This window comes from Equus asinus, chromosome 24 (genome assembly GCF_041296235.1).
Source record: "Equus asinus isolate D_3611 breed Donkey chromosome 24, EquAss-T2T_v2, whole genome shotgun sequence".
Lineage (NCBI taxonomy): Eukaryota > Metazoa > Chordata > Mammalia > Perissodactyla > Equidae > Equus > Equus asinus.
In genome coordinates this window covers 14,637,215-14,657,019 of record NC_091813.1, presented here as the reverse complement: position 1 = coordinate 14,657,019, position 19,805 = coordinate 14,637,215, and the positions used below count along the sequence as shown (strand labels likewise).

Here is a 19,805-nt window from a genome sequence, read left to right as displayed (position 1 = left end):
ACTTTAGGGGAGTCTAATAATCAACCAAGTTTGGAAACTACCAATACAGACATTTTCAAAAAATAATTACTACATCTTTCCCCAGTCTCCAACCTAAGCTTCCTAGAGTTGAGATATAGACTTATTTGTTAAGCTAAGTATCTGTCCACTGATTCTAATGACTCTCCTGTTGTTTAAAGAAGGCATTAAATTAATAATGAGTTTATTGTTGTGTGAGGATGGCAATAAATCAATCATGTTAAATTAACTGACATTACTAGGTGATCTAGAAGTGCCTAGCATCACTTAGCTAGGAATTTTCTCAACCTCGGCACTATTGATAATTTGGGCCAGATAACTCTTTGTTGGGGACTGTCCTGTGCACTGCAGGACATTTAGCAGCATCCTTGGCCTCTACCCACTAGAAGCTAGGAGTACCACCTCCAGTTGTGACAACAGAAACCATCTCCAGACATTGCCAAATGTCGCTTGGGGTCAAAATCATCCCCAATTCAGAGTCACTATACTATCTTTAGGATTTTGCAGAAGTCCAGAAAATTCACAGTAGGAAAACTGTTCAAAAAAACACTGAGTAGGAATCAAGCGAAAAACATACCTGAAGTGTTTCACTGTGGAGGCAACAATCCGTGCCTCCACAGTCCTGTGTACACAAACTGTGCCTTTTATATTTCTACATGATTTCCAGATGCTGAGTGAGCAAGTCCTCACCTCACATTTTTCTGTGTATGACTCACCTCTCCACAGGCCCCACCCCAACACCAAAACCAAAGAATGAGGAGAGAGGTGAAGGGGGTCGGTGGTCAAGTTTCTTTCACCTCACTCATGTCAAACTCTTATAACACAATAAGGCCTACTCGACCCTACCCTCAGATATCCCATTTCTCACAATTAAATAGGTTTAGGTAAAGGAGATGTGCTACAGACATGATTTAAGACAAAATAAAAAGAATACTGATAATAAATAATGTGAATTTTATATTTTATTGATAAACCATAATTTCCTATTCAATACATAACAGTGTACAATTAATGATAACATAACATTCTAACATTTAAAAGTTAAACTTTCAGAATCACCTTGATCAATATATAAAACTTTAGTTTTTGTTTTATTTCAACAGTATTCTTCCCATATGCAAAACGGCTTCTCAAAATAGGGGATTTACAAATACAACTATATAAAGCTCCCTGTGTACAAAATAAATTGGCCCCACCACATCAACTGCACCCTACTGAAAACCCAAACATAAGGGCGTGAAGGCCTACAACAGAGCCACACTGTACTGAAGCTATCAAAGATAAACCGTGAAGACCTACGGATGGAACACGGAACCACCCTCCACCGCTGATTCAAGACACTGCGCAGGAGAGGGGTACGTTGTGGCCTCATGACAACATGAGATAGAATTATTCCTAAATATGTAGCAACACGTGTGTCAATACCATCTCTATTACAGAGACCCACACATACCAATGTATCAGTGCCATTTGAAGTGAGAAATTCAGAAATCATCTAGAAAATATCTATTTTCCTGTGTGACAATAATTGAAATGAAAATGACAACATTCTATGGAATGATGTGATGTGGCACTATCTTTTGATGAGGTAATGAAAACACAACTCATTGGCTGGAATAGTTTTGAAACAAGCCTACTCTCACTGATATATGCTTAATTAAAGATTTATATTTACTGCTTAGTTTCCCAAAGAAAGTAGGATAATGGTGCTCTATCCAAAGTAGTGACAAAAAGAGCTACACCTCAAATTACTCCCAATGCAACTTAAGACATTTAACATGAACATCAATATCATTTGAATAGATGATAGGAAATTTTTAAGTGCTTAAAAATGCTATGCCTTACTGGAATTTGAAAACAAAGAAAAATGAAGAATATACTCTTCTGTCTAACAGAAGCCTCCACTGAGAGTGTAGAAGGTGCCGAAGCTTATCCAGGAGTGAGTCCACTTCCTGCGAGCGTCTCAGACTTACGATGTGCAAGAAAATGATGCCCCAGAATACACAACGGCACTGGGCCCACGGGAGCCACTTGGCAAAGTCAGAATAAGTACTGCCCTTATGTTAAGAAACCTTGTCAAGAAGGTATTTACAACACATTTTTATAGAGATCACTATTAAACTTCAATAAAGCAAATTAGAAAAAATAAGGTGGTTACAAAGAACAGATTATATGTCAGCAGGTTAATAAAACGGTCTCTTTAAAAAATGACAAAAATCATAACTCCCATTTTTAAAAAATATCATAGGACAGCCAGAAATGTTGAATGAAATAACTAAATTATATCAAAATAAAGATAACTGATATTATATTGCTGGACTATTTATAACTATATTTAACATAAACAGAAATTAGGGCTAAATATAACATTTTTTAAAAGATAACTATACCCAGGCCCAAAAGAATGGAAGCAGGGAGAATTATGCTATCTACAATTCTGCAAACCCCTAGGTGTGGGATTTGGTATTGCATATATAAGTAACAAACAGGTAATAGATGCATATCTGGATTTTATATTAGCACAATGCTCCTCAGATTATAATATAACCAAAATACTAAACCAAAGATACTCTTGTTACAAAATTTTGAAAACTATAAAGTATAATAGAACAACACAATAAAAGGAAGTATTTCATTAACTGCGCCTATTTTAGCCAAACTCACACATACAGAGAACAGATTGCTGGTTATTTTAATTTCTTTTTCAGAATTATAACTGATGGTAGCAAGATGGTGGAACCAAATACAAAAGCCTTGTTCTGTCCTTGAATTGTCTGGCTGCTAACTATTTCCAGCGTTCAGTCTCTGGAACCATTGGCCAGTCAACACTGTAAGTGACATATGCTAGTGTCTCAATAAGGTTCCCAGTTAGTGGGAGAGAAGGGGGATTTTAAATTAGTCTGGATCAGTAAATGAAATTGACGGCATTTCTAAATGGAAGAGCTTCCGCATAAGCAAAGTAAAATGAGCGTTTTACTATTATTGCTTACAGCATATGAAGAAAATGGTCTACACTATTATTACTACTGCATATCCTCCTTTCTCCCCATGCCTGTGGCTTTTTAATTGCTTTTAAACCAAACCCACTGCTTGTGGCAGAGCCAGTTCTCCCAGAAAGACATGAAGGAGGACGACGGCCCCGTGCGCCTGAGTCAGAGCTCGCTGGATGTCACTTCCTCCTCCTCCTCCTCCTCACTTTTGATAAATTTATAATAAAAAGAAATGTGTTACAAGATGACGTTTTAATCTGAAATCTGAAGTACTTCACAAAAAAGTATTAGAGCTTTAGGTTTTATATGAGGAAATATGATCTAAAAAAGATACAAGCTGTCTTCCAATGGCCTTTCCATTGTAGTGTTTCCTAATACACCACTAGTAGAAGTTCGGTAAAAATTATTTACCAGGAACGTAAGGTATTGATGGTTGGTATAAAGTTCCCCAGGCAGCGCAGCAGAGGGAGCATCCTTTGCCAACACCCTCCGGAGCTTCAATACAAGACACTTTCATCTCTAAAGAAGTTTCAGGGCGTAAAGTGGAAACGCCACCCAGGCAGCCCCAAGGCACCCAGCGCCTTTTTCAGGTCAGTCTGTCTCAAAGGTGTAAGAGAACTAAGACTGTTCTTCACTTGAAAGCAAAGAAAGAAGGTTATTTGACATTTATCTTCTCTCTCCACAGACCACTCTCTGAGGATCTGTCTCCTACATATATGCTTCAAGCTTTAAACTTAAAGTTTAAACTGCAAGTTGGTAATTCCTACCTTGGTTTCTAAAATATCCATAAGCAATACATGAACACCCACTGCACTATAACTTCTTAAAATTCACCAAAATAAAAACATTTAAAATGTTAACTCTAAAAGATATATTTGCAGACTTTATTTTTGATGGATTTATTGTGAAACAGCTGAAAATACTGCAGCACAGACTCCGTGGAGCCCACGGCAATCGTTTTCCCCACATCCACTTGAAAGAAATGCCATGGAGTTAAGAAGCCAAATTAAACCATTTCTTAGACTTAGGAAAAGAGCTTTAATTAATTTTGGATATATCTAAAATATTTTAATATGTTTAGAAGGGAAAAAAGAAAGGAGAGAGAGGGAGGAAAATGAGGGGGGAGAAGAAAGGAATTTTTCTTTAAAATTTTCACCCAGATAAATGAATACTGTCCTTCAGAATACAGGGTAACCAATGATCCAGGTGCTCAAAATTCAGAAATCTTCCTAAAGGCTCCCAGCAAGTGTTAGATGTCACCAGCACCCGAGTCTAGAAGAGCTTCTCCAGGACCCTGGGCAACAGCCCACGACACTCAGCTCAGATGCATGTCAAGACTCTCTGGGCCCCATCAAACCTCAGCTTCTTTCCCAGACCACAGGGAGATGAACCTGTGGCATCTTAGACAGGATTTTGTTGTACCCTCAGCTTATGGTCCCCCATTACTAACAAAACCTGTGTCTCCTGGCATAGGCTCCTCTAGTCCAAGGCACTGGAGGCATAGACCGCAACACTCCCGCCTCGCAACCCCGACCGGATCCCTGGGGGCTGAGGCAGGGAGGGAGCGCAGCGCAGCCAGAGCCCAAGGGCGGTCTCCTGGACACTCCTCAACCTCTGAACTAGAGTGCAAAGCACAGAAACACACGCCCTCTCTCATTCTCTACAGGAGAAAAACAGCAGAAGGGTAATGGCTGGATACGAAATCACATGTGGAGTGGAAAAACATCATTTCCTGAAAAGAAACTTCACCACCTACATTCTAAAAAGAAAGAGGTAATATCCAATTAAGAAGGATATACTGAGCCCACCGGGGTGGGCTGGGCTGGAGAGCAGGGAGGATGGCGGTGGGAAGGAGACAGAACAAGCTCCTCCTTCTTTTGTAGTCCCCCAGTTCCCAGAAATCCACCTTTAATACTAAAGCAAGCTCTGGTGTCTAATAGCGCTTAAGAACCTGGGCTCGACTCTTCTAGAAGATGAAAAGAATAATCTAAAATAATGCATTTATTCTGGAGAAAACAACACCTCCAAAAAAGATCCTAAAAGATTTTAAGAGGAGGAAATAAGGATATACAACTGCAATAATTCTGGGTTTTGTTCCACACAGAAGTCAGGTGAAGAAATCTGTGCAGCTACATGTACTGAGACCCCATACCCCATACTAAGACCAAGCAGCCCCTCAACCCCATAAAAAGAAAAAAATTGTATTTTGAAATAGTCAGAGGCAACATTTGGTTATGAAACAAGACAATCACATGTGACTTCCGGAAATCTAAGTACTACATGGAGTCCTTAAAATTTAAATCACAGCCAACACTGCAAAGAGAACAGAAGCACAAAACAGAAAACGAAAACGACAGACGAGTGACAACAGGAGGCCGCCACCCCATTCTCACAAGGACGGCAGCTGTGGTCGTCCCCACAGAGGTCACAGGAGGACAGCTTCACTTCAGAGTTGTAACTTCTCACCGCTTGTCTCCCTGCGCAAAGAGAAGGACATCAGTCTACATAGCTCCCTTGTTTAGAAACACTTAGTCTGCCAAAACTTAAGAGCATTTCAATACACTTTTCTGATTTTTCCACTCTTCACATAATTTTATTTTTTTTTACAAGAAACAACTAAAATGCTCAAGAGGGGCCCAAACTGCTAACCAAATCCAAGAGGGAAACAAGGCTTCCAGTCCAGTCTCTCCACCACCAGCAGCTGGCTGGCGCCACGAGGAAAAGAGGCTGCGGCTGCCAGTGCAGCACGGCTGGAGCTCTGCCTGGAGGAGGGAGGAGTGAAATGGAGGACTTCCTCACCTCAAGAGAGTCTGGTGCAGCGTGACACTTCCCATGCCTTCAGAGTCTAATCATTACACTTCTGAAAAACAATACTTACCGTGCACTTCATTGAAAAATACATAAGTACAGAGAACTCGGCCCATGCAATGCTTTGTTTCAATATTTTAAGATGTTGAGCACTCAGTCTCTAAAAACTATTCAACTTCGGTAAATTTTATGGTACAAGCTAACACAAAAAAAACTACATAAAGCATCTAAAACACTACAGTAAACTTACTGCAAAACATAAATGATTTTAATTTTTATAATTTCTTAAAACATTCTATTTTCAAATTTCTTCATGATTTTTCATTGATTTTTTTAATATTATAAACATATTTTGTAACCTTAGGATTTTCAAAAATGGGTTGGTAGGTTTTTATTATTCTGATCTTTCCCATGTTTTCATTTTAAAATATCTCCTTTGTAAAAAAGTTTTTTTCTACAAAGAAATTACATAGACTGAAGCTTCTTTGCTTCTTAAATGTTTAAAATATTCTCCATACACGTAAGAAATAGCTGGAGGATTTTTCACCTACGTATGATAACACAGCCGGATGACGAGGCACTGCCATGGCGCCTCCACCGGGCAGCCCACCCCTCCCCCAGGAGAAAGCGCCGCCCCCGTCTCCAAGACGCCCGCCAGACCCCGGGCGTGCTCCCCTCCAGTTCCAACAGGAGGCAAAGGAGGGGAGGAATGGGCGTGTGGCCTTAGAAGGAGAGAGAGTAAGTGATACTGCGCCCTAGTCTTAAATGAATACTTGATCAAACACTACCAACAACATGAACAAGTTCACTTTATTTTAAAGTGTAACCATCTACAACTGCCTAACACATGGCAACATCCACAATCCTCGTGCACCCTGACGATTCTGAGCCAGCAGCAGTGCTTACTCAGAATATGTTTTATTACTAGTAGAAACCTCAGCCCGGAGATCGCACAAAAAGTCACTCTGTGACTGAACGTCAATTCGTCCTAATTAACTTAGGTCATCTCCAAACCAGATCTGTACTCCCACATCCTGAATTTCTAACATTTTATAAACAAGTCACCAGCAAAATCAAAGAAGCTCAAGTTATTTTCCAAATGGACTATATTTTTTGATATGCTAAAAAAAATATGTTATAATGTATACACTTTAGCAAAACAATAGACTCCCTCAGTGAAGAAACACCTAAACCCAGGTGAGGCTTTTCCAGCGCCGACTCCGTTCACGCCATCTCCTGAAGAGCTCCCATTTCATAAAGGAACCAGATGGAATGGGGGCTTGCAACAGAAGCAAAACCTTGGAAATTGAACATAAACTGGACTTCTATGTCAATTTTTCCTTGTACATTTTGTAATTGTGACTTAAAAACCTAAAACATTATGAGCAAAAGCATCATTTTTTTTTAAAGATTGGCATCTAAGCTAACATCTGTTGCCAGTCTTCTTCTTTCTTTTTCTTCTTCTCCCCAAAGCCCTCCAGTACACAGATGTATATTCTAGTTGTAGGTCCTTATGGTTGTGCTAAAAACATCACTTTTAATAGCATATGCTAAACATATCATGCGGCCCTTGTCAATTATCACTTGTCTTCATTTAAATGGGAAGCTCCTCTGCTCTCCTCCGTCCTCCACCCCCCCAACATACCTGTTCCCATGAAACCAATCCAACAGGTGGCCACTTCAAATGAATGAATGAATGAATAAATGCTTAACTCCTAAAGGATGAGGAACTCCAAAACACACTTACTTGGTTCATAGTAATCCACTATGGACACTAAAGCATCTTGTGTATTTGAAACTTTGAAGTTTCTCACAGCAGGAATATCAACACAAAACAGGGTTTCATTCACCTTGAAAAACACAAAAGACTTTTAACGGGGTGGCAGACTACATGTTCATGATAAAGTAAAAGACATTTCTTTTTCTTATCATTGTAGGAAACAGATATAGAAATTAACATTTAGGGAGCACATCTATGTGCCCACTGATATGGTAAGCACTTGATATAAACAACATGAACACCACCACTTAACTCGTAAAACAATCCTTACAAGATAGGTTTGTTCTTACTCGCATTTTACTGAAAGGGATAGTGAGAATTAAGGTAGTGAGGTACGCAGCCCACCCAAACAGCACGCTCTGCGCCCTGGTGCCTCGCCCAGACCCCGCTCAGGCAGTGCACCACCACAACGGCTGCTGAGGGCTCACTGCAGCCCCTTCTCCAGAGACGCGCCCTCAGCTCAAGGGAGCCACCGCACCCAGCAAGGCAGGTAACCTTAGAGCAGGGGGTGCACCCCACAACCAATAACTGACTGATATGAGGTACAAAGGGCCAGCCTCCTTGCCTACAGAAGGGGCAGCTTATGCCAGTTTGGCAAACAATACTGGTTAAGGAATCTGAAATTGATAAATGCCTTCAAACATTCCATTACATACCAATTAGCAGTAAAAGAAAAGTCAAATTAATCAGTCAAAATGTAATGAACACTCAAATTAAGATAATCATTAACAAGAACGTCACAGATACAGGGAAAACTCCAAAACCAATACCTTGGAGTTTGTAATTAACATATAATTAAAGCTTTCATCAGCAGCATGTAAACATATATGTTTAGCCGTTCCCTGAGGCAGACGGTTCTCAAACTGAGATCTGGACTGAACTTTTAAAATTATAATATGGCAATTTCTATATATTTCACATCTGACATGAAATAATGACATAGTTATCAAGACTTTCATCAGGCTCATCATTAATAATAATTCTAATTGCATAACGATGTCTTTTCAGTGAGGATAAATATATGGTTGCCATGTGAACGTCATTCAGTAACACAAAAAAGCTGAAATAATGACTTACAGAAAACATGTTAAGTGAGACTTCTGAACGAAATAAGTGGTAGCTTTCTCGATGGTTACCTATATGAAACTTAACTTTTGCTACTTACAGAATCTAAATACAGGTTCAGTTTTCCATGTTCATGTTCCACTTTCTTCAATGTCTCGCTCAGAGGAATTGCGTCCGAAGGCACCATGAAACCACTGAGTAGGTTAACTTCCATAAGGGCCATGCCACTTCTAGCTGGGCCCAAAAACCTAAGTCAAAGAGCAACGGATGGAAAAAACCCTTTAGGAAAAACCTAAAGCTCTTGGCAAACTATCTTCATATGAAAACTCAAACTGCCAACTGTTATTCTAAATATTTGCTGTTTAGTTGAAATAAAAATCAGTATAGAAAATCATAAAACAGGTAATCTTTTCCATACAGGTGTGAAATTCTTATAACTTTCAGCGACATGGGGAGTAAGACATAGCAATGTATTCATTTGACAGGCAGCATGAGATGCCTGTAATGGAACAGGCTGTGCCTGTAGTTGTAATAAGTACAATCTGGGTGCCCGTCCAGCTTGCAACTCTGTTCTCCAGTGGGGATTCCACATTGAATTCCACTTTTCATCTTCTCAAAAGTTGACAGCACTGAACTTTCCAGCTGAAAGCTAGGAACGGAAAAAGAGGCATCTCTGGACCACTTGGCAGTAGACTGCGGCCAAGTCGTTAGCAACTATTTCTTTGTCTGGTTGCATAAAAAGAAGACCAGGAGGCAGAGTCCTGCCCTTTGTTCTCTCACACACTGGGAGCACATTTTGTGCTTTCTTTGGCAACCTTGACAGAACAAGCCTCGGAGAGTTTTATCACATGCATCATTCTCTCACCCTGTTGCACATAATGCAAGCCTCAAATGGTCTGGGCACCAACTACATTTTGTCTCCTTTAAAATAAATATTTTTTCTAAAATGAACAGGCAGCAAGCTTTTTGTTTGGAGCAGAGGAGCCCAAAGGAGCGTGGTTATGAAAAGGAGTTTGTCTTCAACATGAAAGGATCACAGCATTGTTAAGTTAGTTCCCATTGTTCTTTCAGATGGCAAAAGCAAGAAAGGCTGGTGAAAATCTTGCTTTTCACAAATCTGATGTCTGCCAAACATGCCTGATTGAAAAGCCACATGTACAAGTGCTGACTGCGGGCTCAGCAGACCCAAGCAACTGAAATCATCTGCTGGGTGCTGCGCTTCACCAAAAGAGGCGCTCTTGAAAACTAACAAGCACATTGAAACGAGAGGGGTTTGAATCTGAGCAAAAACTACAGCTGAGAAAAACAGCCAATCTGCTTAAATATGATGACTTTCAGTACATCATCAAAAGTGCCCTGGTTGACCTGGTCTTCCACTGGTCACTGGCAGAATTTGATAAATCACCATGCCACACTGAAAACCTTGTCTAAGGTGAGTAAGGGCTGGGACCCTATTGACGGGAATAAAGTGCCTCAAATACCAGTTACTCTTTTTATAACGCGCCACTGAAAAAATTCACTTAAAATGTTATTTGTATTTCATACCAGATTTTTCTCAGAAAACTAGTAGCAGCATGTAAATCCTATTTATAAAACTGTGACCCTTACATGACTTTGCCATGTGAAAGTCATTCAGGGACACAAAAAGCTGAAATAATGACTTAAAGAAAGCATGTAAAGTAAGGCTTTTGAACATAATAAATGATAGCTTTGTCAATGGTTACCTACATGATTTCCCTTCTCCAGGTCCTCCAAAAAAAGAAAAGAAGATGATGGATGGATAGATAGATAGATAGATACTCCTCTACCTATAAAAGTCTATTGCCCATCTGATTTCTGATGTAGGATTAACATTTGGAATCCTGCATCCTTACATGAGCCCCTATAAATAATGTGGCTCCTTCATAGTCTGAATCCTACTTTCCCCTCATTTTCCTCATCTGTGTCTTCACCTGACCTCCCTGAGAGGTCCAATCTCTCTCACAGATGCATAAGACACTTCTTTGCCTTTTGCAAAACCATCCAGCAATATATAAAAGCTCCAGTCCAAAAGCAAACAATAAAAACACAGAAGAATGTCCTGAGGACTTGGAAATAGGTAAACTAAGTGACAATGAATTCAGAGTAGCTATCATCAAAAAACTCAATGAGGTAAAGGGAAATATAGAGAAACAAGTCAACGAGTTCTGGAGTTACTTCACAAAAGAGATTGAAACTACAAAAAAGAATCAATTAGAAATACTAGAGATGAAAAATACAATGGATCAGATAAAACACAATACGGTCTCCCTGAATGCCCATGTAGATACCATAGAGGAGCAAATTAGCATAATTGAAGATAGACAGGTTGAATGCCTCCAGACAGAGGAAGAAAGAGAACTAAGGATTAAAAAAACTGAAAAAAATCTCCGAGAATTAGCAGACTCAATGAGAAAATCCAACTGAAGAATTATCAGAATCCCTGAGGGTGTGGAAAAGGAAAATGGAGCAGAAAGCATGCTCAAAGAAATAATAGAAGAGAATTTCCCAAATCTAGGGATTGAGGGAGAAATGTGTGTGGAGGAAGCTTTAAGATCTTCTAGATTTGTCAATTTAAAAAGACCTACTGCAAGGCATATAGTAGCAAAAATGGCAAAAATGAATGAAAAAGAAAGAATACTCAGGGCAGCAAGCCAGAAGAAAATAACCTACAAAGATTACAAGCTAGGAGAGAATGGAATGACACATTCAAAACTTTAAAAGATAAAAATCTTCAGCCAAGAATACTCTATCCAGCAAATATATCCTTCAGATATGAGGGAGAAATTAAATCTTTTCCAGACAAACAAAAGCTAAGGGACTTCATAGGCACAAGACCCCCCCCCCACAAGAAATCCTCAAGAAGGCTCTCATACCTGAAAAAAGAAAAAAAGGGAGAAAGGGGTCACAAAACACAGAGTAAGGAGACAAAACAGATAGAATCAGAATAGGATAGCAAATATTCAACTATAGCACTAGGATAAAGGGAAGGAAATCACCAAAGCAAAGACAATCTTATCACTGTAACCACAAACTCACAGCACGAGTTGGAATAAGAGATGAAAATAATAATTTGGGAGCAGAAGAGGAAAGGGACTGAATCAGTCTAGGATAAGGAAGTAAGAGCCCACCAGAAAATAGACTATGTTATGCACAAGATTCTGAACACAAACTTCAGGGTAGCCACCAAACTAAAAAACAGAACAGAGACACAAAACATAAATATGGAAAAATCTAAGAAACCCAGCATAAGAAATTGCAGAAGTCAATGGGTAGGCTAAAACACACAGGATGAGAAACAAAGGTAACGCAGCAAAACCAGATAATGAGCAACAGAATGACAGCATGAAGCCCTCATGCATCCATACTCACCCTCAATGTAAACGGATTGAACTCCACAATAAAAGGACACAGAGTGGCAAAATGGATTAAAGAACAAGATCCAACAATTTGTTGCCTCCAGGAAACACACCTCAGCCCCAAGGACAAACACAGGCTCAGAGTGAAGGGGTGGAAGACAATACTCCAAGCTAATAGCAAACAAAAGAAAGCAGGTGTCACAACACTTACATCAGACAAAACAGATTTCAAAATAAGGCAGGTAAAGAGAGACATAGAGGGGCATTATAGAATGATCAAAGGGACACTTCATTAAGAAGAAATAACGCTTACAAATATCTATGCACCCAACACAGGAGCACCAAAGTTTATAAAGAAACTATTAACAAACCTAAAAGAAGATATCAAAAATAACACAATAATAGCAGGGGACCTCAACACCCCACTCACATCAATGGACAGATCATCCAGACAGAAAGTCAACAAGGAAACAGTGGAGCTAAACGAAAAGCTAAAACAGCTGGACTTAATAGACATATATAGAACACTCCATCCAAAAACAGCAGAATACACATTCTTCTCAAGTGCGCATGGAACATTCTCAACGATAGACCATATGTTGGGAAACAAGGCAAGCCTCTAGAAATTTAAAAAAATTGAAATAATAACAAGCATCTTCTCCAATCATAATGCTATAAAGCTAGAAATTAATTACAAGATAAAAGCTGAGAAAGGCACAAGGATGTGGAGACTAAACAATATGCTATTGAACAAGCAATGGATAACTGAAGAAATTAAAGAAGAAATCAAAAAATACCTGGAGACAAATGAAAATGATAACATGCCATATCAACTTATATGGGATACAGCAAAAGCTGTATTAAGAGGAAAATTCATCGCAATACAGACACATCTTAACAAACAAGAAAAATCCCAAATCAGCAATCTTAAACTACACCTAACTGAATTAGAGAAAGAAGAACAAACAAAGCCCAAAGTCAGCAGAAGGAGAGAAATAATGAACATCAGAGCAGAAATAAATGCTACTGAAACAAAAAAGGCAGTAGAAAGGATCGATGAAACAAACAGCTGGTTCCTTGAGAAGATAAATAAAATTGACAAACCCCTAGCCAGACTTACAAAGAAAAAAAGGGAGAAAGCTCAAATGAACAAAATCAGAAATGAACGAGGAGAAATAACAGACTCTGCAGAAATACAACGGATTATAAGAGAATACTACGAAAAAATATATGCCAACAAAATGGATAACCTAGAGGAAACGGATAAATTCTTGGACTCCTACAATCTCCCAAAGCTCACTCAAGAAGAGGCAGACAATTTGGACAGACCAATCACAAGGAAAGAGATTGAAACGGGAATCAAAAACATCCCAAAGAATAAAACCCCAGGACCAGATGGCTTTCCTGGGGAATTCTACCAAACTTTCAGAGAGGATTTAATACCTATTCTTTTCAAGCTATTCTAAAAAATTAGGGAGGATGGAACACTTCCTAACATATTCTATGAGGCCAACATCACACTGATACCAAAGCCTGACAAGGACAGCACGAAAAAAGAAAACTACAGGCCAATATTGCTGATGAACGTAGATGCAAAAATTCTCAACAAAATATTGGCAACCCAAATTCAGCAATTCATCAATAGGATCATACCTCATGATCAAGTGGGATTCATACCAGGGAGACACGGATGGTTCAACATCCGCAAATCCATCAATGTGATACACCACATCAACAAAATGAGGAATAAAAACCACATGATCATCTCAATAGATGCAGAGAAAGCATTTGACAAGATCCAACAGCGATTTATAATAAAAACTCCCAACAAAATGGGGATAGAAGGGAACTACCTCAACATAATAAAGGCCATATATGACAAACCCACAGCCAACATCATACTCAATGGGCAAGAACTAAGTGCCATCCCCCTGAAAACAGGAACAAGGCAAGGATTCCCTCTATCACCATTCTTATTTAACATAGTACTGGAAGTTTTGGCCAGAGAAATTAGGCAAGAAAAAGGAATAAAAGGAATCCAAATAGGGAGGGAAGAAGTGAAACTCTCGCTGTTTACAGATGACATGATCTTATACATAGAAAACCCCAAAGAATCCACTGGAAAACTTTTAGAAGTAATCAACAACTACAGCAAAGTTGCAGGGTATAAAGTCAATTTACACAAATCAGTAGCATTTCTATACTCTAATAACGAACTAACAGAAAAAGAACTCAAGAAGACAATACCATTCACAATTGCAACAAAAAGAATAAAATACTTCAGGGTGAATTTAACTAAGGAAGTGAAAGACCTATACAACGAAAATTACAAAGCTTTTCTGAAAGAAATGGATGATGACATAAAGAGATGGAAAGACATTCCATGCACATGGATTAGAAGAGTAAACATAGTTAAAATGTCCATTCTACCTAAAGCAATCTATAGGTTCAATGCCATCCCAATCAGAATCCCACTGACATTCTTTACAGAAATAGAACAAAGAATCCTAAAATTCATATGGGGCAACAAAAGACCCCAAATTGCTAAAGCAATCCTGAAAAAAAAGAACAAAGCTGGAGGCATCACAATCCCTGACTTCAAAACATATTACAAAGCTACAGTAATCAAAACAGCTCGGTACTGGTACAAAAACAGGGGCACAGATCAATGGAACAGAATTGAAAGCCCAGAAATAAAACCACACATCTATGGACAGCTAATCTTCGACAAAGGAGCTGAGGGCATACAATGGAGAAAAGAAAGTCTTTTCAACAAATGGTGCTGGGAAAACTGGAACGCCACATGTAAAAGAATGAAAATTGACCTTTCTTTCCCACCATTCACCAAAATAAACTCAAAATGGATCAAAGACCTAAAGGTGAGACCTGAAACCATAAGCCTTCTAGAAGAAAATGTAGGCAGTACACTCTTTGACATCAGTATTAAAAGGATCTTTTCAGACACCATGTCTTCTCAGACAAGGGAAACAATAGAAAGAATAAATAAATGGGACTTCATCAGACTAAAGAGCTTCTTCAAGGCAAATGAAAACAGGATTGAAACATAAAAACAACCAACTAACTGGGAAAAAGTATTTGCAAGTCATACATCCAACAAAGGCTTAATATCCATAATATATAAAGAACTCACACAACTCAACAACAAAAAAATCAAAAACCCGATCAAAAAATGGACTGGAGACATGAATAGACGTTTCTCCAAAGAAGATATACGGATGGCCAATAGGCACATGAAAAGATGCTCATCATTGCTGATCATCAGGGAAATGCAAATCAAAACTACACTAAGATATCACCTTACACCCATTAGAATGACAAAAATATCTAAAACTAATAGTAACAAATGTTGGAGAGGTTGTGGAGAAAAAGGGACCCTCATACACTGCTGGTGGGAATGTGAACTGGTGCAGCCACTATAGAAAACAGTATGGAGATTTCTCAAAAAATTTAAAATAGAAATACCCTATAACCCAGCTATCCCACTACTGGGTATCTATCCAAAGAGCTTGAAGTCAGCAATTCCAAAAGTCCCATGCACCCCAATGCTCATTGTAGCATTATTTACAATAGCCAAGACATGGAAGCAACCTAAGTGCCCATCAACAGACGATTGGATAAAGAAGATGTGGTATATATATACAATGGAAAACTACTCAGCCATAAAAAAGAACAAAATCGTCCCATTTGCAACGACACGGATGGACCTTGAGGGAATTATGTTAAATGAAATAAGCCAGATAGAGAAGGACAATCTCTATATGACTCCACTCATATGAGGAATTTAAAAATGTAGACAAAGAGAACAGATTAGTGGCTACCAGGGGAAAGGGGGGTGGAGGGCAGGCACAAAGGGTGAAGGGGTGCACCTACAACACGACTGAAAAACAATTATGTACAACTGAATTTCACAAGATTGTAACCTCTCATTAACTCAATAAAAATTTTTTTTAAAAAGTCAATGACAAAGAAAAATATTAAGGGCAGCAAGGCAGAAGAAAATAACCTACAAAGGAACCGCCATCAGCTGTCAGCAAATTTCTCAGCAGAAACCTTACAGGCTAGGAGAGAGTGGAATGATATATTCAGAATTCTGAAAGACAAAAACATCCAGCTGAGAATACTCTCTCCAGTGAAAATATCCTTCAGATATGATGGAGAAAAAAAAACTTTCCCAGATAAACAAAAGCTGAGGGAGTTCATCACCACAAAATGTCCCCTTACAGGAAATAATCAAGAAGGCCCTCACACCTGAAAAAAAAAGAAAGGGTTTACAAAACCTGAAGGTGATGAGCAGGGAGATAAAATCAGAAAATTGCAGTTCTCTATCAGAACAAGTTAGCAAACACTTAATTATAACATTAATGATAAAGGGAAGAAAAACATCAAGAATAACTATAATCACTTCATTTTAACCACAAACTCACAACACAAAACAGAACAAGTTATGACAACAATAACATAGATGGGGAAGAAGAAAGGGATGGAATCTGCTTAGGCTAAGGAAATAAGAGCTTATCAGAAAATGGACAGTCTCATCTATGAGATCTTTTATACAAACCTCACAGTAACCACTAAACAAAAAATCAGAACAGAGACACAAAGGATAAATGAAGAGAAAACTGAGAAAACTATCATAGAAAACCACTGAACTAAACTGGCAGTCCAAAATACACGGGACAAGAAACAAGGGAAATACAGAACAACTGGGAAACAAGTGATAAAATTGCAGCATTAAGCCCTCATATATCAATAATCACTCTAAATGTAAATGGATTGAATTATCCAAACAAAAGACACAGAGTAGCTAGACAGAATAAGAAACAAGGCCCAAAAATATGCTGCCTCCAGGAAACACATCTCAGCACTAAAGATAAACACAGGCTCAGAATGAAAGGATGGAATACAATACTCCAGGCTAATGGCAAACAAAAGAAAGCAGGTGTTGTCAGACTTCAACAAAGTAGACTTGAGGATAAAAAAGGCAATGCAAGATAAAAAGGGTCAGTATATAATGATAAAAGGGACATTCCACGAAGAGGACATAACACTTATAAATATATATGCACCCAACACAGTAGCACCAAAGTACATAAAGCTACTATTAACAGACCTAAAAGGAGATATTAACAGTAACACAGTAATAGTAGGGGACCTTAACATCCCACTTACATCAATGGATAGATCACCCAGACAGAAAGTCAACAAGGAAATAGTGGAATTAAACAAAAAACCAGACCAGATGGGTTTAATAGATAGAGATAGAACACTCCATGCAAAAACAGCAGAATACTCATTCTTCTCAAGTGCACATGGAACATTCTCAAAGATAGAACATATGTTAGGAAATAAGGCAAGCCTCAATTAATTTAAGAGGATTGAAATCCTATCAAGCATCTTTTCACACCATAATGCTATGAAACTAGAAATCAACTAAGAGGAAAAAGCTAGGAAAGTGACAAGTATGTGGAAACTAAACAATACGCTACTGAACAACCAAGGGATCATTGAAGAAATTATAGGAGAAATCAAAAAATATCTGGAGACAAATGAAAATGAAAATACACCACACCAATTCATATGGATGTGGCAAAATTGGCCCTAAGAGGCAAATTCATAGCAATACAGGCCCACTTAAAAAACAAGAAAAAAATCTCAAATAAGTAATCTTAAATTACACCTAACAGAACTAGAAAAAGAACAAACAAAGCCCAAAGTCAGCAGAAGGAAGGAAATAGTGAAAATTAGAGCAGAAATCAATGAAACTGAAACCAAAAGAAAAAAAAAAAACAGAGAAAGGATCAATGAAACTAAGAGCTGGCTCTTTGAGAAGATAAACAAAAGTGAGAAACCCTTAGCCAGACTCACTAAGAAAAAAAGAGAGAAGGCTCAAATAAATAAAATTAGAAATTAAAGAGAAGAAACTAGACACAGATACAACAGAAATACAAAGGATTGTAGGAGAATACTATGAAAAACTATATGCCAACATTGGATAATCTAGAAGAAATGGATAAATTCTTAGACTCATACAACCTCTCAAAACTGAATCAAGAAGAAATAGAGAATCTGAATAGACCAATCACAAATAAAGAGATTGAAACAGTAATCAAAAATCTCCCAAAAAATAAAAGTCCAGGACCACATGGTTTGTCTGGAGAATTCTACCAAACATTCAAAGAAGGTTTAATATCTATCCTCCTCAAACTATTCCAAAAAGTTGAAGAAGATGGAACACTTCCTAACACATTTTACGAGACCAACACCATCCTGATAACAAAATAAGACAAGACAAAGAAGGAAAATTACAGGCCAATATTGCTGATGAACATAGATGCAAAAATTCTCAACAAAGTATTGGCAAACTGAAAACAGCAATAAGTTAAAAGGATCATACACCATGATCAAGTGGGATTTATACCAGGGACACAGCAATAGTTCAACATCCGCAAATCAATCAATGTAATACACCACATCAACAAAATGAGGCATAAAAAACACATGATCATCTCAATAGATGCAGAGAAAGCATTTGACGAGATCCAACAGCCATTTATGATTAACAAAAACCTCTCAATAAAATGGGTATAAAAGGAAAGTACCTCAACAAAATAAAGGCCATATATTACAAACCCACAGCCAACATCAAACTCAACAGAGAAAAACTGAACACCATCCCTCTGACAAGGATGCCCACTCTCACCACTCTTATTCAACATAGTACTGGAGGTTTTGGCCAGAGCAATTAAGCAACAAAAAGAAAGAAAAGTTATCCAAATTGTCAATGAAGAAGTGAATCTCTTACTGTTCACAGATGACGTGATTTTCTATATAGAAAACCCTAAAGAATCTATCAGAAAACTATTAGAAATAATCAACAACTACAGCAAAGTTGCAGGGTACAAAATCAACTTACAAAAATCAGTTCCGTTTCTATAATCGAATAACAAACTAACAGAAAGAGAACTCAAGAATATAATCCCATCTACAATCACAACAAAAAGAATAAAATTTCTAGGAATAAATATAACCAAGGAGGTGAAAGACCTATACAATGAAAACTATAAGAGATTATTGAAAGAGATCAATGATGACATAAAGAAATGGAAAGATATTCCATGTTCAAGGATTGGAAGAATAAACATAGTTAAAATGTCCATACTACCTAAACCAATCTACAGATTCAATGCAATCCCAATCAGAGTCCTAATGACACTCTTCCAAGAAATAGAACAAAGAATCCTAAAATTCATATGGGGCAACAAAAGACCTCGAATAGCTAAAGCAATTCTGAGGAAAAAGAACAAAGCTGGAGGCATCACAATCCCTAACTCCAAAACAAAGCTACAGTAATCAAAACAACACGAAACTGACAGAAAAACAGACACCCAAATCAGTGGAACAGAATTGAAAGCCCAGAAATAAAACCACACGTCTACAGACAGCTAATCTTTGACAAAGGAGCTAAGAACATGGAATGGAGAAAGGAAAGTCTCTTCAATAAATAGTGTTGCGAATACTGAACAGCCACATGCAAAAGAATGAAAGTAGACAATTACGTTTCATCAAAAATTAATTCCAAATGGATTAAAGACTTGAAGGTAAGACCTGAAATCATAAAACTCCTGGAAAAAAATATAGGCAGTACACTCTTTGACACTCTTCTCAGAAGCATCTTTTCGAATACCATGTCTACTCGGGGAAGGGAAACAAAAGAAAAATTAAACAAATGGGACCTCATCAGACTAA

At 38.1% G+C, this 19,805-nt stretch overlaps 1 protein-coding gene across 14 annotated transcripts in view; it reads right to left on the bottom strand.

Moving 5' to 3' along the window:
- Positions 1 to 962: 962 nt before the first annotated feature.
- Positions 963 to 19,805, bottom strand: part of CD109 (CD109 molecule) — a 195,019-nt gene continuing 176,176 nt past the window's right edge. For all 14 annotated transcript variants that reach the window (XM_070496480.1, XM_070496473.1, XM_070496476.1 and 11 more), the window contains 3 exons: positions 8,762 to 8,909; positions 7,564 to 7,666; positions 963 to 5,485 (listed from right to left, as the gene is read on the bottom strand). In XM_070496480.1, the coding sequence (XP_070352581.1) occupies positions 5,310 to 5,485; positions 7,564 to 7,666; positions 8,762 to 8,909 (427 nt within the window). In that variant the 3' untranslated portion in view covers positions 963 to 5,309. The remainder of the gene's footprint in view (positions 5,486 to 7,563; positions 7,667 to 8,761; positions 8,910 to 19,805) is intronic.